The sequence below is a fragment of the Anser anser genome, assembly GCF_964211835.1.
Source record: "Anser anser genome assembly, chromosome: 1".
Taxonomy (NCBI): Eukaryota; Metazoa; Chordata; class Aves; order Anseriformes; family Anatidae; genus Anser; species Anser anser.
Window position 1 is genome coordinate 51619469 of NC_139720.1, and position 25677 is coordinate 51645145.

General features: G+C 34.8%; 1 protein-coding gene across 10 annotated transcripts in view; it reads left to right on the top strand.

Moving 5' to 3' along the window:
• Positions 1-25677, top strand: part of MGAT4C (MGAT4 family member C) — a 427868-nt gene that overhangs the window by 312562 nt on the left and 89629 nt on the right. The window contains exon 1 of one of the 10 annotated variants that reach the window (XM_083820102.1): positions 14515-16378. The exons of the other annotated variants lie outside the window; for them this stretch is intronic. Within the exon in view, the coding sequence (XP_083676228.1) occupies positions 16367-16378 (12 nt within the window). The 5' untranslated portion in view covers positions 14515-16366. Of the gene's footprint in view, positions 1-14514; positions 16379-25677 lie in introns of those variants that run through there. 10 annotated transcript variants of the gene reach the window in all.

The following is a 25677-nucleotide window of genomic DNA, read 5'->3' on the forward strand; positions in this document are numbered from 1 at the left end:
ATATTAAATTTGAACCACGATGATAATATCAAATGCAAATCATGCCAAGAAAATAATGCAATATGTAACACTATGTTTTTAGTATTTCCTGTTACCATAAATACCCTCTCAATGAAAAGCCACATATCTTAACTCTGTCATGATATCTGATTACCATGGAGTAATCTTTGGATCCTACAAAGAAAACACACTAACCTGTGTCTTGTTCCAAAGAAAGGCTGTACGAAGGTTTGGAGATTATTATCTACAGCAGACTCAGTTCAGCATTGTGCTTAGTGAGCATGAACTTTAATTTCATCATAGAGTTGCTCTCTTTGCTTTCACTAGATGGCACAGGGAAGCTTTCTGTGGTTAGCTATTTTAACATCATTTGTGGTCACTTGCTTTCAGAAACTCCTTTCTTCTTTCTTATCTGTCTCCTTCTTGACTTTCTTTTCAAAGGAGGAGTTTAAGTGGAAAAGCTCTTTTTTTTTTTTTTTTTATTTTTAACTTGGAAGAGGAAGACATTCGAGCTCATCTTCAAGGAAGAGATGTCAGTGATTCAGATGAACAAACTTTCTAGAAAAAGGAAGCTTTCAATTAGAATAGCTCGTGCAGTGCTATACCATGTACTGATCACCTCAACATAGACTGAAATGCTCAGACACTTTGAACTCATTTAGAAAATTCTGTTTCTGATAAAAAGAACTGTATTCCTGATTCTACTGAAGTTGAAGTCTTTAGGTGGTTTTACAGCTTTCTGGGGGATAAAAATGGCTACTGTAAGTTCATTATGTGACTAATGCAGGCTGTTCTGCCTGAAAATATATTTATGCTGAAGTTATGCTGGAGAGCTTTTAGGGTCCTAAATCCAATCAACATGAAGCAAGAGATGTAATCTAATTGTTGTTTCCCCAGACTAGATGCTAAAAGAAGCCTGAGGCAAATTCTGTTCCCTGCTACCTCATGTTTTAGAAGTAACATTGACATCACTCACCTGGGAAATCAGATTTTCCCTTCTCCTTTTACATATTAAGGCCTGGGTATCTTTGACCAGAGGCTTTTCCTCTTCTACATCCTCATCACTGTCTCTAAGGTCTATTCCTTCTTACAAGCACTTTAACAAGTGAGTTACTAGATTATGGGAAGTATCTTTCCTGTCCATTTGGTGGTTTTGCATGAACATGCTTTAACCTCAATACTGCCACATTATACTAAGTTTGATTTAAAGGATCATGTACAAGAAACTGCTCACACTCACATAATCTTTGTAGGAGCCCTATCTGTTATTTGTGCTTATGCTATATTAGTCATGTTTAATCTTTAAACATATTAATTACAGTTCCAGAGTGCATTCTGTTCCAGGTATTTGTGCACAGGTCTTGTCTGAAAATGGGCTGAGTATGCCTTATGGAGTCAGTGCATCCAGGTGCACAGATAGAATAAAAAATAAAAATAAAAAATCTGCAAATCATGATACATGCTTTAATCTGAGGTGATTCTGAGCATGAGTTAATGAGAAGTTGACCAAAACTTGAGGCATGAAGTGATTTTATGATTGTAGTGTTTCTTGGGAAGAGATGCCCAGAGTAACTGTAATTCTTTGGTGACTCACATAAACTGAGATTTATGACTGTTCAGTTCTATTTGAATGCAACCACACTTTTATTTTCTGAAATATTACAGGATATAAAATTACTAATTATTATCTATACTTGTAGTATATATAGGTTATATAATGTTATGTTATTTTATATCTTAATATATCATATCTTATTATATCTTATTATATTATATATTACTTATATGTTACTTATATATTACTTGTATTAGTATTACTTATATTCTTATTATTACTAATAACAGGATGTTAGTATACGTAGTGGAATAAGGACACGAATTTTCACTTGTGCATATGCTTTCATACAACATTTAATTCCAGTGTTTTTCTTCTAAGATACATTACTTCCATAAAGTAAGAGCTTCTTTAGAAACATATTCACTCCTTGTGAATAGTCTATTTTTACAGTCTATTTTGCCATAGGAATGGCTATTTATTATAAATCTATTTGTAGTTCTCATTTTGCACACCTTGCCCTGTTAAATACTGATGGTCATGTTGTTTGAACATTATAATAATGTCCGTAATTAAAATTTAGGTAATATATGACTTCTGTCATAACGAGAGAGAGCTCCTAATCCTTCAGTGTGAAAAACTGTATATTAAAACTGTATATTATTTTCCTTTAAATTAAAGCCAAGTATATTAATCAAGTTTATTTTCTATTCAGAAAAAAATTGAAGAATATTTCATGTAGTAAGCAATTATTCATTGAAGAATAACAAAATTTTTCATAAGTTTTGAATGTGATGGACATTTGTGTTTTTACTGTACCTAGCAGTTAACACAATAAGACCTAAATCTTGATAGGGACATAGGCTGTGATAGCAGTATAAATATTTAATCATGTTAATTAACTTTAAAAGGAGGAAATCAAGTAAACTCTGCACATAAGGTGTCAGTTTGTCTGAAAGAGGACTCAGACAAAAGTATACGTGTGAGATGTAAATTTGAAGCTAAGAAATAGAAATAGCTATTTGAGGTCTATGTTGTACTTTCACATACTTAAATTTTAAAAAATGGCCCTCCAGTATAGGGAAGTACTATGTAGGTACAATTTTATGTAGTAGGCACCTAATTAAAACAGTCTTAATTCTGTAATATTTCACAGTAGTGAAGAATGCTGGCAAGATGTGATATCAGAAAGGACTGGTGTGAGACTGAGCAAAAGAGGAAAGGGAATACAATAGGAACTGAAAAGCAGGCTATTAACAAGAATATGCAGTCAATTCATTCACAAGAGGAAAAAAAAAAAGATTTTATCAATAAATCTAAAGTTGTTTTTTTTTATGAATGTGCAATAGCAAAAGAAATATTAGAGAAAAGTAACAAATAGAATAAATTAATAGCAAAGAACTGTTCTTGGACTTTTACAATGATTTTTGCCCTCACAGTTCAGAAAAGAAATCTGAAGATTTTATTCAAAAGCAAGGTTTTTATTTTGGGGTTTGTTGGGGGCCAGTGATGAGTGATGAACTGGAATATTATGGGTACCCTTGGACAAGTAATACTAGGACATATCAAATGACTATATACTGCTGTTTAGGAGAAAAAAAAAAGAAAAAAAAAAAAACAAAAAAAAACTTTAGTCAATTACGCTTAGAGAGTTAGAGAGTTATTTAGCTGAACAGGTACCAAGTGTCTACTATAGTTTTAGCAGGTTCTACTGCAAATTCACTGTAGGGGTGTGTTGCTTGTACTGAATAATTGTATAAGTGAGTTGTGTGTCTGAAGACATCTGAGATGTCCTGGACTACCTCTGGCCAGCTGGACCTGTCAGTCCAGAGGGTTGCACAAGAGTAATTTATCCTATCTACTAGCCTTTTGCAGAAGTCTCAAACACCTTAGGATATCTCAAAAGGCACTGGCTGCTTCTGTTTAGGAAGTGTTTCAAGCCATAAATCACCTCTGGCTATAATGGGTGCCTACAAAAGAACTCACATTTACATAGTTAGCTACATTGAAAGATCTTAGTCTTTAACTGCATTCTGCTTCAGTTATCTAAACATGACAGCACAAAAGCACATGAGATGCCCTAGGTTGTCAGGCCTGACAACACAAACTCTGCCTGTGATCTTCTGCAGTATCAAAGTGGGGTGAGGTGGGACACTTCTGAGTACCTCCATGACATCAGTCACTTGTGTGGGGGCCAGTAGGTTGAACAAATAAACTCCTTTTACAGCTAGGTGAGAGACAAGCACTACCTGACAGTGATTTATCAGATTTTCATGTAGTTACCAGAAACAGACCACCTGCACCATCTTCACAGAATCACAGAATCACCTAGGTTGAAAGAGACCTCCAAGATCAACTAGTCCAACCTCCAACCTAACACCAAGAAGTCCTCCATTAAACCATAGCACTAAGCTCTACATCTAAACGTCTTTTAAAGACCTCCAGGGATGGTGACTAAACCACTCCCCTGGGCAGCTCATTCCAAAGCGTAACAACCTTTTCAGTAAAGAAGTTCTTCCTAATATCCAACCTAAACCTCCCCTGATGCAACTTTAGCCCATTCCCCCTCATCCTGTCACCAGGCACGTGGGAGAATAGACCAACCCTCACCTCTCTACAGCCTCTTTTAAGGTACCTGTAGAGTGTGATAAGGTCGCCCCCGAGCCTCCTCTTCTCCAGGCTGAACAATCCCAGCTCCTCAGCCGTTCCTTGTAAGACTTGTTCTCCAGACCCCTCACCAGTTCCATTACCCTTCTCTGGACTCGCTCGAGCACCTCGATGTCCTTCTTGTAGCGAGGGGCCCAAAACTGAACACAGTACTCGAGGTGCGGCCTCACCAGAGCCGAGTACAGGGGCACAATCACTTCCCTAGCCCTGCTGGCCACACTGTTTCCTATGCAAGCTAGGATGCTGTTGGCCTTCTTGGCCACCTGAGTACACTGCTGGCTCATATTCAGTAACATTAAAGAACATCTAGATGACTACCTCCAATGTAAATATCTATACTGAAAAGTTAGGGACAGTGATTCCCAGTCCTCTTTGTGAAATATATATATATATATATTTTTATATTTATTATTATTATTTGAAATGTTTGTTTCACTTCAGCTCCATTGGAAAGAAAACTGGCAATAGGACAGCACACAAAATGAACAATATTTCAATGTGTCTAAGTGGCAGAAAGCATTTTATATGGTAAAAAACTTAATTCCATTTAAAGCTGTTCTTTTAAGCCTTCACAGTGGTCTACAAAAATACATAACAGTAACAAACTCTGACAATATAACTTTGTTAGGAGGAACAACCAGTTTCCAGATTGATTTGAAACCTTTTATCTTTGACATTGAAGTGATACCACAGTCACGAGTGGTGTTCCCAAGGGGTCAGTATTGGGGCCCATCCTCTTTAATATCTTTATTGATTTGGATGAGGGAACTGAATGTAACCTCCATAAGTTTGCAGGTGACAACAAGCAGGGGGGAAGTGGAGATTTTCTGGAGAATAGAAAGGCCTTGCAGAGGGACCTGAACAGGTTGGAGCAATGGGCAGAAGCCAGTAAGATAAGGTTCAACATAGCTAAATGCAGGGTCCTACACTTTCATAACATGCAGCACTGCAGGCCTGGGGCAGAGTGGCTGGAAAGCTGTACATAGGAAAAGGATCTGGGGTTGTTGGTCTATGCTCAGCTACACATGAGCCAGCAGTGTGCCCAGGTGGCCAAGAAGGTCACAGGCATCCAGCAGGACCAGGGAGGTGATAGTCCCTTCTACTCAGCTCTGGTGAGGCCGTACTTTGAGTACTGTGTTCAGTTTTGGGCCCCTCACTACAAGAAAGACATCGAGGCCCTGGAACCTTGTCCAGAGAAGGGCTAGTGAAGGGTCTGAAATGCACGTCCCGTGAGGAGCAGCTGAGGGAACTGGGATTGTTTAGTGTGGAGAAGGGGAGTTTCGGGGGAGACCATATTGCTCTCTATAACTACCTGAAAGGAAGTTGTGGGGAGCCAGGGGTTGGCCTCTTCTTGCAGATAATTGGTGATAGGACAAGAGGTAATGGCCTCAAGTTGCTCCAGGGGAGGTTTAGGTTGGAAATTAAGAGAAATTTATTCTCAGAAAGAGTGGTTAGGCATTGGAACAGGTTTCCCTGGGAGGTGATGGAGTCACCGTCCGTGGGGGTGTTTAAGGAGAGGTTGGACTTGGTGCTTAGGGACATGGTTTAGTGGGTGACATTGGTGGTAGGGGGACAGCTGGACCAGATGATCTTGGAGGTCTTTTCCAACCTTAATGATTCTATGTTATGAAATATTTTTTTCTCAAGAGACAAGCTAAAGTTAATGCATAGGAATTTTCTGTTGTGAAAGGTATGTTTGTTAAAGATGTAGAAGAAAAAGTGACAGGACACCAAATTTGTAACTGGGAAAATTTAGTCTCTTTTGCATACTCACTTTTTGATGCATGTAAATAAGTGATTTGTCTGACAGAGTTTCCTGGCCTGCACTGACTTGAGAATAGTCAGCATTTGTATTTATATGTTGTGATATATATCACTTTCGTGCCTATGAAATGTAGTATTGTAATTTCACTTTCTATCAGATGACCTAGTCAGAATGAAAGAATTAATGTCAATCAATTGAAAGAAACTTCAGTGAAAAAAAATTCAGACAAATATATAACCGAATTAAATTTAAACTACATCATCAAATATTAATTATTAAAAAAAAAATGTCCAGGGCAAAAGATAGAGAGTTTTTTGTCTTGAAAAAATAATGTGTAAGCTTAAATAATAGTACTTAGATTATGTATTGAAATAAATATTCTAAATATCTAGAAAAAAGCATGAGAAAAAAAGATGCCTTTTGTTGAAGATTAATTTCCCAATGAAACAGTTTTTATTCTAACTCTTGAACAGGTTTTATATACATTTATATATATAATCAAAGGAAAATTTAGTGGAGAAGGATGTTTCCATTTAAGAGGGAGATAAAAGAACTTGTGTACATTTCTGATAGAAATAATTCAATGTGCTGGTATCAGATTGGGGGCAAAAACTTTCTAAACCATGGTGTCTGGGATATTTAAAGTAATATTTTAGTAACATCGAAATGCAATGGCAGATATATCTAATTTATTGTTTATATTTAGAGTGTGAATTTGGGCAAGTCATATAGCATTTTTATCTTTATAACATAAATGTTTAGTTAATTAAAAAAAGAAGGTACAATTAATAGTAGTCTGATTCACAGATTCACGATCTTCTAAAATATTTAGTTACCGATCAAAATGTTATCCTGTACAACTTCTGCTTATCTTTTAATCTTTATTTCTTAGTGTCCAGAATAAATGTTCTCCAGAAATGGTATGTATAGTATGATCTTAGACCAGATCAAAAGTGCATGTCAGTGCTGATGTATAATTGTCTTTTTGCTTTTTTCAGAAGCAGCACAACTCCACATTTGCTATGTCCATTCATGCTTATAGTATTAATTAAAACAAAAACTAAAACAAAAACAAAACAACTTTTTTTTTTCCCCATAACAGTCAGTGTTGCTTGTATCTAGTCTCCAAATAAAGATTTCCACAAAGTAATGATTCCGTCTGAAAACATAGCAATAAGCCATGCTTAGTGACCTTTTCAATTTCCAATTACAAAACTGTCATTTTCGCAGTGTTTTCACTTACTTTTCTTATTCTTTGCTTCTGTTCATTCATCAATCAATTAAAACTGCAATTTTTTATTTATTTTATTTTATTTTTTTTCAGGCAATAAATTAACTGTAATGCTTACAATCCTCCTGGCACATATTCCTTTGCTGAGAACAGACTGGATGTTTAAACTGACAGAGCCAAGCTCTCCCATGAGTTTAACTGTGAAGCTGTTAACTACCCACCATCTTCATCCTCTCTTTCCTCTTATTCAAAGTAATCAAATCCAAATCAGGGGCTATTTATTGTTTAGTAAAGCTCTATTTGAGCTGTACCCAAAAACCAAGACAGATATCGAGCCTAAACTTAGAAATGTAGGTATCTAAAATATCATCATCATCTATAGCTTTTATTTCAGACTTTCACATGTTAAACAAGGCTTATTTGTTTTGTGGGGGAAAGGTAATGAAATGACAACTGAGGTTTAGTTTTCTTCGGTTATAGTACCTGTGGTGTTATTCTGATCTTTTTGTTCTGCTGTAGAGCATACTCCTTTCTTATGAGGAAATACCAGGTGTGGATCTGTGTGCATGGGTTAACAGTCTGCAAAATTTTGTGATAATATAATAATCTCACTCCCTGATAACTTTTTTTTTTTTTTTTTTTTATGTATCTGTCATTGAATTTGGATTATGTAGGGGACCAAAAGTTTTGTTACAATAATCTAAAATACAATCAAATGTCATTATTCAGAACAGAAGATAAATAAAAGCCAAATTTAGGAAGAAGTTTACCTATTTAGTTAATTGACAAAAGTTATTCTTTGATTTACTACTTGAATAATCACGCTAGAATCAGTAGAATGCGGTAATATACAACTCTACTTGCATTGCTACATTATTTTGGCAATCAAGAACAGATCTTCAACTGCTGTTTTAACTACATTCAAAATGTTATCCTTAATTTTGAGACTAAATCACTTTATTTTTCTGATTATTTGATACTTTACAGTGTTTTTGTTGTTATTTGCTCTAATATGTTTCAAGAAATTCTTTCAAAGTATTTCCTATGGAGAAAGACAGTCACTTCTCTTCATTAATAAATGCTTAGGAAACTTGAGCATTTTATTCCATACAATAGAATTTATGTAATAATATATTTTTAATGACAGTATTTTGCCTTTTTATTTACTAGATCATGTAATTTCTAGATAGACCTGAAATTCTAGATATTTCTAGAATTTCTAGATATTCTAGAAATTTCTAGATAGACCTAAAAATGGTGGCTTCAGTTATCTGAAATGTATTGTAATAACTCAAGTGAGGAAAGTTTAAAATTTGAATCATTGTTTCTTGGTGCCTCTTTCTTAGTTTTCCCTTTTAGTTCTTTGGTTTCTTTGAATGTTCTTTTACCATGACACTGCCTTCACCATATGATTTTATTATTATTATTATTATTATTATTATTATTATTATTATTTATTTATTTATTTATTATTTAATATTATTAATTTAATTAGTAATTAATTTAATATTATTAATTATTTGAATTTATTTAATATTATTTATTATTTATTTAATATTATTTATTAATAATAATATTATTTATTATTTATTATTATTATAAAATTAATTATTTGAAATTTAATTATTATTAATTATTGATATATTATTATTTAATATTATTATTTATCTATTATTATTATTATTATTATTATTATTATTATTATTATTATTATTTTCATTCTGACACTTCTTTCCAAGTGAGTACTCATTAGAAATATTATTACTGTTGTGTTGGTCTGTTTCTAAAAAAGTTTAGAAAATTTAGTTATTTTGCCAAATAAGCTTTCTCTTCCCCTTTTTCTGGTGGTTCAATAAGATAATGAGATTCCCTTCTCTTCCCCTTCCTTCCCTCTCCTTACCTTTCCTTCCCTTCCTCTTTATAAAGCTCTAATCTATATATACTTATATATATATATTTATATTCATAGAATCATTGAATGGCTTGGTTTGGAAGGGACCTTAAAGACCATCTAGTTCCAATCCCCCTGTCATGGACAGGGATGCCACCCACTAGACCAGGTTGCCCAAGGCCTTACCCAGCCTGGTCTTGAACACCTCCAGGGATGGGGCATCCACAACCTCTCTGGGCAACCTGTTCCAGTGCCTCACCACCCTCTGAGTGAAGAATTTCCTCCAAACTTCTAATCTAAACCGCCCCTCTTTTAGTTTAAAACCATTTCCCCTTGTCATATCATTATCTGCCTGAGTAAAAGTGGTTTTTTTGTGTTTGTTGTTGTTGTTTGTTTGTTTGTTTTTATAAGTCCCCTTTAAGTATTGAAAATTTGCAATGATGTATCATAACATCCCCATTTCTCAGCCTTTCTTCATAGGACAGGTACTCCAGCCCTCTGATCATTTTTGTGACTCTTCTCTGGACCCACTCAGATAGGTCCTCATCCTACTTGTGCTGGGGGCACCAGATCTGAATGGAGTACTTTAGGTGTGACCAGTTGGCCATTCCTCTGTTGATGCAGTCCAAGATGCAGTTGGCCTTCTGGGCTGCAAATGTGCACTGCTGGCTTATGTCAAGACCTCTTGTCCAAGTCCCTTTGGATGGCATCCCTTCCTTCTGTTGCATCAGCTGCACTGCTTAGCTTGGTGTCATCTGCAAGCTTGCTGAGAGTGCACTCAATCCCATTGTTGATTGTTTTTGAGAAACAGTACTGGTCCCAGGATAGACCCCTGAGGACATCACTTGGCACCAGCTTCTACCTGGACACAGAGGCATTGACCACAACTCTGGCTGCAGCCTTTAAGTCAATTCCTTATCTACTGAATGGTCCATCCTTCAGATCCATCTCTTTCAAATTGGAGATCAGGATGTCATGTGGGACCATGTCAAAGGCCTAAGTCCAGGTAGATAACATCAGTCGGTCTTCCCTTGTCAGCTGATGCAGTCGCTATTCCTAAAATCTGGCAGCAAGTTGGTATCACACTGTGGACATTCTAACATGATCTAACATGATTAAAACACATTAATTTACACTAGAACTGAACCTGGAGAACATTGTGGTGTACAGGCAGTTTCTGTGTATAAGTCCAATATGACTGAACTATTCTTCAGATAGTTCACTTTCATTAAGATAATGTTCCTCTGTTCCTTTTTAAAATGTTTCTACATGCATGTGAATAAACTCACCATTTGAAAGGTCATCTAGTTTCTAGGGTGATTCATTTCCAAATTATTTAGAGTGTTTTTGTTTTTTGTTTGTTTTTTTTTTTTTTCTTCCCTTATTCTGCAAAGGCAATGAAGAGGTAATATTTTCAGTCCCTAGGGGGTTCAACTTTGTAACCAACAGCTTTCTTTTGTATTTTGCCCCTATGACTTTACAATACATCCATTTTTCACTCCTGTTTTTCTCCCTCTGGAGAGTTATATCTACACTTGAGAGAATAACGTATACTGCAATCACTTTACATCATAATTTAATTAAATAGATTTAGTCTGGATGATATGTGTTTCTCTTTGGGAATTCCTCCCACTTCATCTTTTGGTGCAACAGAAGACTGAAACCATGGATCTAGTGTGAAAAATAGTAAACCTATAAATGCTTTGAATCATAAAAGAACAGAAATATGTAGTCATGTGTGACAGATGCTTCTTTCTCTGTTATCATAATGTGCCAGGAAATACTTTCTGAGTCACAGAGCCCTAGTTGTGATCAAATTCCTACCAGTCCGATTTACTCTGTTATGTATTAACCAAACTTTACCTCAGTCTATTTATAATGCCCCAAAGTGATATGTCTTCTCTAGTAACATTATTCTAGTTTTTCTACTCTTTATTCCATTTTTCTGAAACTGTGCTTAATTTTCTGTTCTTAATTTAGTGAAGTGGAGATAACTGAGGATTACTTTTAGCTGTATCAATATTTAAAATGGAAATGATAGCTTTTAAGCCAAGGCTTTGTGGTTATGCAAATATTTCAAACAATCAAATCAACATGGCTGCTCATAGGATCCTGATCAATTGTAAGATGCTGTAATCAGAGTTCACAGTGAATACAAGTGAAGGGTAATATTGTTTATTTTCAAGTTCAAGTTAGTTTCAAGCTACCATTCTATGAGTGAATTTTAGGAACCAAATTACCTGGAAATTGAGTGTTGTTTTTTTTGTGGTTTTTTTTTGTTTGTTTGTTTGTTTTGATTTTTTTTTAATAATAATTCAGAAAACGAAGCTGCAGCTTTATTTAAAGATTCTGCAGCTTCAATTTCTGACCTGTTACAAAAACATACTCAGTTTTTCACAGAGCATTCCAGGCATTTATTTGTTTATTTATTTATTTCTCTAGAAACGTAGTTTAAAAAGAACATCACAATGTCTACTGGGACTAATATTAATGAAACAGATTTCCTGTCATTAAAAATTTTTCCCCAGCTAGTGAAGGGTAAGGAAATTTAGGTGAGCATCTCTGGAGAAAAACTTTGAGAAATAAATTGGGGAAAAAAAAAATCATTGTTTGCAGCAAAATTGCATTTGCACTGTGGCTGCTGACATTTTACTTACTCTTCAACTTGGAAGTCTAAGTCACTCCAGCCTTCAAAAAGGGCAAGAAGGAGGATCCAGGCAACTACAGGCCAATCAGTCTCATCTCCATCCCTGGAAGGGTGATGGAACAGCTCATCCTGGAGGTCATCTCCAAGCATGTGGAGGATAAGGTGGTGATCAGGAGCAGTCAGCATGGATTCACTAAGGGGAAATCATACTTAACATATTTGATAGCCTTCTATGATGAGATCACCAGCAGGGTGGATGAGGGAAGACAATGAATGCAGTCTACCTTGACTTCAGCAAGGCTTTTGACACTGTCTCCCATAACAACCTCATAGACGAGCTCAGGAAGCGTGGGCTAGACGAGTGGACAGTGAAGTGGAGTCATAATTGGCTGGATGGCAGAGCTCAGAGTGTTGTGCTTAGTGGTGCAGTCTATTTGGAATCCTGCAGCTAGCGCTGTCCTCCAGGGGTCAGTACTGGGTCCAGTGTTCAACTTACTCACCAAAGACCTGAATGATGGAAGGGAGTCCACCATTAGCAAGTCTGCTGACAGCACAAAGCTCAGAGGAATGGCTGATACACCAGAGGGCGGTGCTGCCATTCATAGTGAACTCGATAGGCTGGAGGGACGGGCTGAGAGGAATCTTCAACAAAGGCAAGTTCACAGTCCCGTACCTAGGGAGGAATAACCTCAAGCACCTTTTCAGGGTGGGGGCTGACCTGCTGGAGAGCAGCTCTGTGGAGAGGGACCTGGGGGGTCGTGCTGGACAGCAGGCTGACCACGAGTCAGCAATGTGCCCTTGTGGCCAAAACGTGTCCTGGGCTGCATTCAGAAGAGTGTTGCCAGCAGGTCAAGGGAGGTGATCCTGCCCCTCTACTCAGCCCTGGTGAGGCCACACCTGGAGTATTGTGTCCAGTTCTGGGTTCCCCAGTACAAGAGGGACATAGAACTACTGGAGCGAGTCCAGAAGAGGGCTGATTGATGATTAGAGGACTGGAGCTCGTGTTGTATGACAGGCTGAGAGAACCGGGCCTGTTGAGCCTAGAAAAGAGAGGACTGAGGGGAGACCCCATCAATGTGTATAAATATCTGAGGGGAGGGTGTCGGGAGGATAGAGCCAGTCTCTTTTCAGTGGCACCCAGTGACAGGACACGAAATGAAGTACAGGAAGTTCCAGATGAATGTGAAAGGGCAATTCTTTACTGTGAGGGTGACAGAGTACTGGAACAGGTTGCCCGGAGAGGTTGTGGAGTCTCCTTCTCTGGAGATATTCAAAACCCACCTGGATGCCATCCTGTACAACATGCTGTAGGTGATTCTGCTTGGCAAGGGGGTTGGACTAGATGATTTTCAGAAGTCCCTTCCAATTTCAGCCATTCTGTGATTCTGTAAAATCCTGTGGCTTTTTTTTGTTTGTTTGTTTTCTTTTTTTTTCCTGATTTCTTTTGGGAAGATAATTTTCAGATTTATAAATTGGGCTTTGGGTATGTGAATGTTAGACTGATAATAGTTTTTTTTTTCTTTTTTTAAGAAAAAAAATGAGTAGAAAATCAAAAGTGGGGAATATGGAACTTATTCCATTAAACTCCAACAATTATTTATACATATATGTGTGCGTATGTATATATATAAAGAAACAAAACAGGTGAAAATAAAAATCATAGCTGTCACAGCATAGACAACAAAACAACAACAGCAAAGCACTTGTATTCAACTTCAGGAAAAAAGAAATCCAAAATAAACAGCTCAATCCTGACAACTAAAAATTGCTATTCTCAGTTTCAGCGAACTTTTGCATTTTATTTTTGCCTGTTGTGCAGGCATAAAAAACCTAATCAGCTGAGTAAGAAAAAAATAAAAAAAAGGTAATACAGACCCAGAAAACATTAAAAAAAAAAAAAAACACTGACAAGTAATCCAGTGCTCTGATGATAAATTGAAATCTGCTAATCACAAGTTTTTACACCTGATCGGATGCATAGTGTTAAAAAGATGAGGAACTTATGCAAGTCAAGGCTTTCATGCATTTTCTTTCTGCTTCCAGTCATTTTTCTAGCTGGTCTTTCAAGTTTACAATTGTGCTCAAAGTTCCACATCAATTTAAAGCAAAACCAAGAACTCCTATTTTCACTAGACTAGATGATGCCATAGGCCTGATTCTGGTTTAGATTAGAGAACTCAATGAGTCCTTTTAGATGGCTGGGAATGGGTGCACTATCTAACCACATCCCAGTTTTGCACTGAAGTGAGATGCAAGCTAGTACAAACTCCCTTCTTTGCCCAGTATCTTGAATAGAAAATAAACATGAGTCGCCACCCAAGGCAGAAGGTCTGCATTGTACCAAACAGAGTGACTTTTGGACAGTAGGTATAAACTATATTTTTGACCAGTGGTGCACTATGAAAATAAATCTCCTTACTGATTCTAACAGCTTTTCTGCAGCTGATTCAGAAGATCCCATTACATCTCACCAAGTTGCTTCACCTATCATTTCTTAGCTTTGCTAATAATTTGCAATGTGTATTACTTACTAATTCAGCTGTGTTTTCCACTTTGTCTAGTTCACAAGCAATGTTTGGATTATTATCTAGTATAAAATAACTTCATGAATTATGGTCATGCTACTGTGTGTGATTTACCATGATATACTATGATGTTCATAAAATGACCATGAAAGTAAATATATCTCACTTACTAATTGTTTGTTTTGTGTTTATTTGCCTTTTTTTTTTTTTTTGGAGGAGGTGGGGGGGGGGGCTTAATAGTCAAGAATTATATGCAAAAAAGGATATCTAAACTTAAAGTAAAAACTAAATATCTGAAATATTAAAAGTGAAATTGGTGCATTTCGCAAGTAGCTTTACTGCTACAAAACGTTGGTATTATGTACATTTTAACTTTTGCCACTTGGCTAGAAATTTTTCATGTTTTGTAAAGAAATGGTATCAGAATTCTTATTTATACTCTAGAATCCAGATATGCTATTGCCTGAGTATATGTGTCTGTTCATGGAAGACGTAGAATGTCCATGTACGTTGTTTACATATATGTGCCCCTAGGAAATATGTGTCCTCTACATTTTCCTTGGGCACTCATATAGGTAAGGTGCTGGCCTAGTGAGTGTTCTTTAATGTATTTTATGAGGGAAAAAAAGCAAAACAAAACAAAACAAAAAAAAATCCAACTTTTTATAATAAAAATTCCCAGCACTACAATTTATTTTGGCCCAAGGCAATTATAATAGCAAAAATTTTCCAGATTAATTTCCCTGAAACTTTTATTTTGTGCCACTCCTTTTGTGAAGTCTGAGGAGAAAGCTGTAGAGGAAGAAAAAAAAAATAGATTTTAAGGGAGGAAAAAAATAAAATGAACATATTTAAAATGTTAAACAAAAAAATTAAAAAAGTCATGTAGGTGAAAAACCATTCTTTCTTTGTATTGTTCAGTAGAAGAAAAGAGGGAATTATTACTTCTTTTCAGAAAGAAAAAAAAAAAGTCCTTGCATACATTTAATTGCATGTTCATACAAGACTGAAAAACATACATACTTACAAGACTGAAAACAAAGTATGATTTCAATTAAAGCAGAACTCCTGGTGTGCTTCAGCAAACTACACAAACCTTGACATCATGCAGATTTTTCTTCAGGCTTTTGCACGTCTATTTTTGATCCTATTTTGACTGTTTTATATACCTCGTGCTTAAGGCTACCCTCTCTATTACATTCCATGAACAACTGTGATGCTTCTATTCAGTGATAAGAAAAAATACTCTCTCATGTTTTTAACATATTCTGGAAATATAATAAAGGAGATAACTGTTTAGAACAGTGTGAACCTCTTTCACAAAATGTAAATTATAAATCTCCATCCAATGGACTAATCACAATGCATTAAGCATCTTTTCTGATAAGCAGGAAAATTGCAGAGTGAGATTCAGACAGATATGACTAACAGAATGCAGAAAACTGTGTGTATGGGGAGAGGTACTATTTCTAAAGAGGCTCTAATCACAGGGTTTTAAAAGAAATCCTTTTTGCAGAGGATTAATTGCACTGTGAAGTACATTTTCCTGATCATCAAAATAATTCTCTTTGGTACATGTGTGGTCTGTTATTATACTAAATAACAGGGTGTGGAAGATACCAGAAAAGAGATGGTGTGTTTTATGATGCCTCTGGATATAAACAGTTTATAAACTACATTTTTGGGGTGAAATTTTAATAAATAACAATATTTTACAAAGTTGTTATTGACTGTAGCTATTAAATTTGTCTTAGAACTTGGTTCTCTGAAAGTTTGTTCATATAGTTGGAAGATTTTGTTTAGTCATTCTTTTTGAAGAAGCTTTATCCTTTGTATGCATTTGCACTGCTTGAATTATTTTACAATTAATTTAATGTAAGTTTTTATTTAATTATTAAGGGTACCATTCAATTTTTTCACAGTTAATACAAATTGCACTGATAGAACTTACAATGTGACATATTTGTTGCTCAGAGACAGAAGGAACCTTTTTCACATATCATCTTTATCAAGCAGGAGAGGAGTGGCACAGTTATACCTACATTAACCTGTCCAACCCCCCAGAAGAGCATAAAATGAACGCTTATGGCTCTTTCTGTAAGTAGGAATCATTTTTCCTTGCAAGCTGTTAGAGGATTTCATGATATAATTCTAACTGAGACCTTCCCCATCAAAATTTACCTGCATACAAATAAGTATGACCCCTGGGAACAGTAGAGTACTACTTTCTAAAAATATTTGATGTTCAGAGACTTCTGGAAAAGCAGTAACTCAAACTCAAAAGCAAGCTAACATATATTTTTGTTTAAGTAATGTAGAAACTTTAAATAACAGATTAATATGAAAATTTACCAAGCAACTAACATGTATGACTTTTTGTTCTCAGTGACCTCCAAAAACTAGGGAAGAATTATTAGAACATAGTCTGATTACGGTGTTATGTGCACAGTATAGATGTGTTTGCATATTTTATGTCAAGTAAGCAATGAATAAAAAGTATAAACAAGTACTGAAACTCAGGAACTTCTCTCCAAAGTCAGTCTCTAACCCAAGACATACTTTTTTCTTTGGTGTATAATGGACATGTCTATACTAGTATCTTAGTTTAGATTTGGAGTGAACTTTTGAAGTGAATTACATGATCGCCTCTGTTTAATGGAATTTGTCTCACAAGAATTTCAGTCCACATGACCGAAGGAGATTAAGTCAGAAATTACACCCTTCACCCCCCTGCCATACACCTACCCTAGATATGAATATAATGTGGAGATTGAGTGCTTACACCAAAAGGATTTGGATCTACAGACCTACTCGTTCTGGGCCTCATCAATTTCTAATGTAGTCAGTAACACAACTATTACCTGAAAGATGGAATATTACTTATTGTTTAGTTTTTAGGCTGTTCTCTACAAAAGGAAAAGAAAGATGTAAATTTGAACAAGCATTGGAAGAGAAGCACCTAAATCTAGGCCTACTGCTTCTCAAGTACTCCATTAACACTAGACCAATCTTACCATGAAGATGCTTCATTGCTTCAAAGCAATTTGGACTATACTGTGTTTTAGATACACACATTTCTTCTCTGAATGCCTTCCTTCACGTAGTAATGTAATCAGGAATATGTTAGGAAAATCAAAGGTGTGTTTTCCTCTTCCAAAATTTCTATTATCTTTGTAACTTCAATTTTTTTTTTGCCTTGTTCTGAATTTGCCATCTGGAAGTATCATGGCAGTGCAATATAATATTCAATAGGTTTACATTTACAGAACAAGGTTTGAAGAAAACCTGTAGGGAAAAAATAATTTATCTCCTGCAAAGAAATGTATGTAATCAATGCCATCTCATTTGGCTATGTGTTGCAGTGTAATTTATGTGTGATTTTATGGTAAACAATAGAATCATTAATTATTATTATTATTAATAATAATAATAAACAACTTTCATGAATATTTAATCTACAGTTCATTACTCCATAGAGAGTTGCATCTTTTGTTGTTGTTGTTGTTGTTGCTGATTGTTTGTTTGTTTTTCATACAGAAGAATTTAATGGCATAATTCTTATGTGGAAAAACAACTGAATATGTGGGATTCACCCTTCCCCCCAAAACTTTTAGTATTGTTTTATAGTTTTTATATAGTTTTTTATATAGTTTTTTATAGTTTTTTTATATATATTTTTTATAATACTTTTAGTATTTTTCTTCTCTTCTTAACTTCCTTCTGCAGTTAAATATGTTTGGTTTTGTTTTAATTATATTTTAGTGCAACTAGCTACTTGGCCCAAGAGACTCACCGTTTCTAATTTTCTAATTTCAGTGTTTATATCTTTCTTCAGGGTTAACGTTTTTATTGTGGAAGGGTAAAATAAAGAAAGTAATGTTGATGACCTTATATATCAGAAATATCAGATTTTTTTTTATCACTCAATAGTCTGCCATCTTACTTTAAAATGAAGCCTAAAGATACTTAGTAGTCTGATCCATGTGGAAAGTTCAAGTATCTTCGGTACTAAAATCATATCTTCACAGTATCATAAATTTATCTACCTTCCAAATATATGCATACATGCTGAAAATCTTCAGACTTGACAGGGTTGTGGGTTAATATAATGAAAAAGATATATCTACGGTGTTTTTCTCCCTAGTTTTAAAATTACTTTCCTGGTTTCTAATTGCAATTGAGTTCAGAAAGAAGTAGAACTGTTCTATTATTATTGTTTGTATTTTTATGGAGAATGTTATTAGATTTCAAGACATATTGTGCTATAGAACTCAAGCATTGTAGGCTTTGACAAGGCAGAAAAATTCTTAAGATGCATTAACGAAATCAAAGTTGAACACTGTAGGCCTAAACTACTGCTAATTTCCTTTTCTGCGGTAAGAAGATGACTGATATCTCATGTCAGCAGAATGAAAGCTTTTGAATCATGAGTAGAATATTGAAAATAAAAATGTGTTAAACTTTCCCATGGGAGATATGTTGCATTATAATAAATTCTTTTGTAGTGGTCTGATTACTGACCTTGTAATTTCAAACTGTAGGTAAAATTATAAACTTGGTTTAAGCAGTCCTTTGAGAACTACCCTAGATGTTTTGAGCCGCTCACTAAGAATTTTCTGGAAACAAATTTCTGAAAGTGGTTAATGACATTAAACAAAGCAAGATAGAATATTAAACAACTAGATGACAGGAAAATGTGGAAGGACTTGCTAAACCATGAGCCATAAACAACCTGTGAAAATCATATCCATTGCCTGGGTCAGTATTTCACATTATTCAGTCTTTTTCTATGATTGTTAGTATTTACTTGAAATGCTATTTGAATAATCAAATTCATTTTGCATAATGCTGGAAGACTATCATGAAAATGTGGTTAATCTATACCAGAGCAAACCACACTTTCAGTGTTGAGACTCAGGATTCGGACATCTTCTGTACTGTTACAGAAATTTTAGCCACAAGACATTTAATGTCTCTATGAATTAAAAGTTCAACTGATCTCTCCTTATTATTATTATTATTATTATTATTATTATTTAATATTATTTAATATTCATAGTATTTACATACTGTGGACATTTATGATAAAAGCTTATCAGAATGACAACGCTGTGCACTCTTACACACTTTTTCAGTGATGAGGGAATATTCAAACCTTTTGTGCTGTGTTTTTATTATTATTATTTTATTTATTTTTATTTTATTTTATTTTATTTTATTTTATTTTATTTTATTTTATTTTATTTAGAAGGCAGCTGATCAAGCAACACGTCTGTAATAAAAGAAACACATGTTCTGAATGCAGCCCTTAGACTTATGCTTTTACATATATTTATCAACTGTGAGATAAACAGTTTCACATTACACTGAATCATAGAATCATAGAATGGCTTTGGTTGGAAGGAACCTCACAGATCATTTAGTTCCAACTCCCTTGCTATAGGCAGGGATGCCACCCACTAGCTCAGGTTGCTCAGTGCTTCATCTAACCTGGTCTTAAACACCTCCAGGGATGGGGCATCCACAGTCCCTCTGGGCAACCTGTACTCACCATCCTCTGAGTGAAAAATTTCCTCCTAACCTCTAATTTAAATCTCCCCTCTTTCGGTTTAAAACCATTCCTCCTTGTCCTGTCATTATCCGATTGAGTGATAAACTGTCTAAATGACAGAGCTCAAAGTGTTGTAGTGAATGGGGCTACACCTGGCTGGTGGCCAGTCATTGGTGATGTTCCCCACTGCTCAATTCTAGGGCCAGTCCTATTCAACATTTTTATTAATGATCTGGTTGCAGGAATAGAATGCATCCTTAGCAAGTTCAGTGACAATGCTACACTGGGAGGTGTTGTTGACTCTCTGGATGGACGAGAGGCCATTCAGAAGGATCTAGATAGATTGGAGACTGAGGCAATCATCAATGGCATAAAATTTAACAAAGATAAATGCTGGGTGCTGCACCTAGGATGGAGCGATGCAAGACAGAGGTACAGTCTGGGAGACAAGTGGCTGGAGAGCAGCTATACAGTAAGGGGTGCAGGTCAACAGCAGCTTCAACGTGAGTCTGCAAGTAAAGCAAGTAAAGGAAAATGCAGTTCAAAAATTCAAAAGCTAATTCAGCCCCTTACCCACGGTTCTAAAAATTACATGGAACTCTTTTAACTAATCAGTGAGAAAGACAACTTACTGTATCTAATTTTATTAGCATGGAAAATAGCCTGAAGAACTGAAAAGCACTATGAATGGGTTCCACATAAAAACAAACAAACAAACAAACAAAACACTACCACCAGCACCAGCAACAAAGAAAAAACTCTTGACAGCTCTTCTCTATTCTGTATACTTAATCTATCAATTATTTGTATTGTACTTGTCAAAGAATATTGATATTTTAAATGTGAATCAGAATATTTGATCAAAACAGAATATGGTGTAACAGCTGTCAGTGACAATAAGCTGAGGCTTAGAAAAGATACATTTTTCTAAAGTAGTAGCTATAGCCTCCTTAACAATTCTAAAAATCAGACGTCTGTTTCAGATTTTAATCTATGAGCACAGTTTGTCCTATGCCCATATAATAAAGCAAATGGTTTTGCTATCGCTATCATTTTCATAAATGATTTTTCATGCTCAGTGAAAAACATTATCTTGCCTGGCCAACCACTTTTATGTTCTCATTTACTTGATATTATCATTGACTTTTATCCTGGAATCGTCAGATAAATTACTGTTTCTCTGTAAAACTGTCCTTATCATAGCCTTGATAAAGGCAAACTCATTCTTGGAATAATATTGCCTCCTTATTTCCATACTCTAAAAGAGACAATTGTTAATGTTTTCTACTATAATAACATTAACAGTGGTTTCAATGGCCCATCCATCCTAGTTTGTTTCTTCTTATTCCCATCACTGTTGAAAATAAGTATTCAAAGTTTAATACAATACACAGAAATAACTAAGCAACATCTGAATACTATACTCAAAGACTAAAAATGTAGTTGTAAATATATTGATACTGTGTAGCCTAGAGTGAAGCAAAACATTTGATATGAAAACTGATAAGGACTAAGACCACAGAGGAATTATACTACTTTGCAGTTGACAAGTAACAGATTCTTAGTCAACAAAACCTTGCTGAAGCATTTTCTTAGGTTTTCAAAAAAAAAAAAAAAACACAACTTTTGACAGCATTTCTATCATCACATGTAAAATAGAAATCTCTATTTTCTAGATTCTATTTAGAATTTCAGCTTTCAAATTTTTTTTTATAAATTTTGGTACTAGATAATTAGCATAAAAAGACAAGGTAACCACATGAGTAGATTCTCTAGCTTCAATAAAATATCCTAAATATTAGTAGGTAAGCAAGAAATATAAAGTTGATAAAAGTGCTGCAATCATCAGTTGAAATTTATTTCTACCTAAAACATCACAGTAACTCCTCCTAAATTAAATAATATCTATAAATAATATATGTATATTTGTATATTGAATGAAGACCAGCTAAATGAAAAGTTGAGAAATACAGATGAATGTTGAATTGACTCATGTCAAGTGATTATCTATAAGATCCTTTCAACAAACTGAAATGGAATAGTTTGATTCGAAGATATCAAAAGATCTAATTTCAGTATGAAACACTGAAATAAGTTTTGACACTTCTAAATATTTTGGTTTTCTTCTTTTTCTTTTAAAAATCAATCTTAATATTTTAGTCCTGACTGCATATGAGACAGTTTTGTAAATATCAACATAAGAATCAAATGCCAGTTTTTACTAATTTTAGTTCTCTACCTGAGAGATTTTTTAGTCCTGTAATAATGAACAAGATCACTTGCAGACTGACATAATAAACTTATGATAAAACTTATGAAAAACTTAAGATAGAGTTCAATATAACAATATTCAACTGACAATATAATATATTCTTACCTCCTGCTCTGCATAACTTTGGGAGTAACCAGCAGCTGTTCTCCCTAGGGTCAGTGTGTGGTTGAAGAATACCCTCAATTACCTCAATTTATGCAAATCTTATCAGGTTTACATGCCTGCAGAATACATCCTTAAAATATCACATCATCTATCTCTTAAAATAAAGGAATATTCTTGGTTCTGTAAGCAAAATAATGTTTTTATATATATATATTATAATAACAAATATTTATATATTTTTATATTATAATAACACATTTTTATCATAATTCAATAAAAATAGTTATGTAGAAAATGCTTTAAGGTGTTAAAGAACTTTAAATGCTAACTTCTAAATTTTATCATACTAACAGCTTTGTAAAGTAAAAATACAATGGTTTGAAGTATATTAATTTCAGTAAGCAAAAAAAAAGAATTGTTTTATTTGTGTAGGAGATTAATTTTTGTAGTGTTTTTTCTATCTCCGGAAGACAAGGTTCATTTCAGGCTATAATGGAAGACGGAAGGCAGTGTTAGAACATCTTACTGTTAAGAGAGGAATAGTTTGTTTAGTATATTCTTTCAGAAATCATAGACTCATAGAATCATTAAGGTTGGAAAAGATCTCCAAGATCATCTGGTCCAGCCATCACCCTACTACCAATGTCACCCACTAAACTATGTCACTAAGCAGGTTCAACCTTTCCTTATACAACTCCAGGGATGGTGACTCCACCACTTCCCCAGGCAACTCGTTCCAATGCCTGACTACTCTTTCTGAAAATAAATGTCTCCTAATTTCTAACCTAAACCTCCCCTGGCGCAACTTGAGGGCATTTCCTCTAGTCTTATCACTAGTTATTTGTGGGAAGAGGTGGACCCCCAGCTCCCCATATCTTTCTTGAACTACCTTCCTTTCTAGGTGTTAAAGCCAAACCATAACATGGAGAGGAATAATAACAACAACAACAACAACAACAATAATAATAATAATAATCAGGATCACCAAAACCAAACAGCGCAAAACACAAATTAACAAACAAATAAAAACCATAGAGAATGTAATAAATGTAGACTTTTTTTTTTTTAACAGACATATTTTAAGATCTCTGAGTTTTTAAGAGACTGTGAGTTTCACATCACTGTAGTAGGAAGTAGTTGCATGACTGTATAGTAGATGCTCCATCTGAGAGTAAAAATTTATACAAAAATACTGAACAGTACTTTTGATGATAACAAATGGAAATTATTGGTCAAATATTTATTTTAAGTTGTGACATACACATCCCTTTATTTTCGTTAAATCTGCATTCTTTTAAAATTGTTAATATATATCCCTTTTTTGCTAAATATGAAGCTATTCAGACAGTGGTGTGGTTTTGTTTGTTTGTTTGTTTGTTTGTTTGTTTTCCCGTTAAGCTAAGTCACAATGAAGGACTTCATCAGGGCTCCTTGAGGAAGCTACCTCAAGAGAAATTTGCTGAGAAGACAAACAGATCCAAAGTTGCTCAAGGAAAAGTTTTAGAGGTTGAGGGATTAAGATTATGTGAAGAAAATTCACATTGATTCAATTTGTTTAGCAACATTCTGTGAGTAATGAATCTCAGTGAATTACAATTTCTTCCTCCCATTCTCTCCACCCCCCTCCCCCAATGCTGGAGACTTTTCCAATTATTAACACTGTCTTATTTCCACTGAAACATGTCCAACAGCAAAATTGATCCACTGTATGAATATAGTTCTCTGTATTACAATAGTTTTCTGTGAAAACCATGGATTATTAATATAGTTTTCTCAAATTCAGTGACTAAAATAGATCTTGACCCAGCTTTTTTCTTCTTGCACAGGTACATCTTAGAATCATAGAATAATGGAGTGGTTCAGGTTAGAAGGGACCTTAAAGATCATTTAGTTCCAACCCCCCTGTCATGGACAGGGATTCCACCCACTAGATTAGGTTGCTCAGGGCCTCACGTTACCTGGTCTTCCTTTCAGGTAGTTGTAGAGAGCAGTAAGGTCTCCCATGAGCCTCCTCTTCCGCAGTTCCCTCAGCTGCTCCGCCTAGGATTTGTGTTCCAGGTCCTTCACCAGCTTCTCACATTTCTTCTTCTTTCTTATCTGCACAATTAATTTATTAAGACCAAAATGTTTATAGAAGAAGGATATCATAACATAACAAAGAACATTGCAGTGTATTGCGTTTTTTTATTCTCATATTTTTTTTCAGCATGACAGAAATGTTATTTAATCCTCATAATTTATGCTGATTTTTGTTTGTTTGCTTGTGTTAGTGGGAGGTCAGAAAAAAAGGTGTTTGTAAACATCCAAGTAGCTAAAAGGCTGCAAATTTTAACACCCAGAAAAGCTTACAGTAAAATTTCATACTTGAAATCTTGGTTTGGTCTGGTCTTATCGTCTGTTTCAGTAGACCTACGATGAGTTGGTATTTTCCAAGGTGCTGAGTACTCAAATAACCTCTTAACTGTTAATCGATTACCTGCACATTGTTTCTAAATGATAATCACTATTCAGGAGTTTCAGATAAATTTATGGAAAACTGTAGCTCAAAATGAGTGTACCCTTCCAAACTTTTCCTTTACGTCAACCAACATGACATTATGTTTGCAGGTACCTTTTTCTACATAATTTGCATTTTGTCTTATGTTGATTCTAGTTGTCTGATGTCTTTCAACACTCTACAACTTGAAGTAACCTGAATCAAATTTTTGCCACCTTCCTGAGAGATGATCTCTGTTTATGTCATCTCCATCTGTCCTCACATAGTTCCTGCATCTGTCTCTTCACCTCCTGATCAAATTCCAAACTGAACAAAAGCAAAAAATGAATAATAAAACCTGAAATGAAAACACAATTGAATGCACATATTATTAAACAAAATAAGAAACTTTTTGACGAATTTGAATTCAGATGCTTCTTACATATTTCATCTATGTGGCACTTAAATAACTGAAAAGTATAAAGATTTACAATTTATATTCTCTTCCATCCTATACAAAACCACACAAGGTGGTTGGCCCTAATCTTATAATGAACTTATAATATTTTTTTTTCTTTCTGATTATTTATGTTTAAAGATTATAAATATCTATTTTGTTGATGTTTTGTGTGAGCCAATGACGAATTAGCTTTTGAAGTGGATGTAAAGATCTGAACAACATAATTAATTGAATATTCTTGTAGGTCAGAAAATGCTAACACACAGCTTTACATATCATCAGAAATTCTTTATCAGACCTTTGCAAGTTTTATATTTTTTAAAGGTCTTTATCAGACCTTTGCAAGTTCTATTTAGACGTTTATAATTTCTTTTTGGTTTCTAAGAAAAGAAGTCGAAGTTATATATTGAATTACAGTTAGAACAGAGTTCAGATATCTGGTTTGATACTTTGGATTTTTAAAGTTGAGATGATTCTGCCTTATAACTTTAAGTTCTCTTGAAATGAATGCCTACCTGTACTTTGTCAGCCA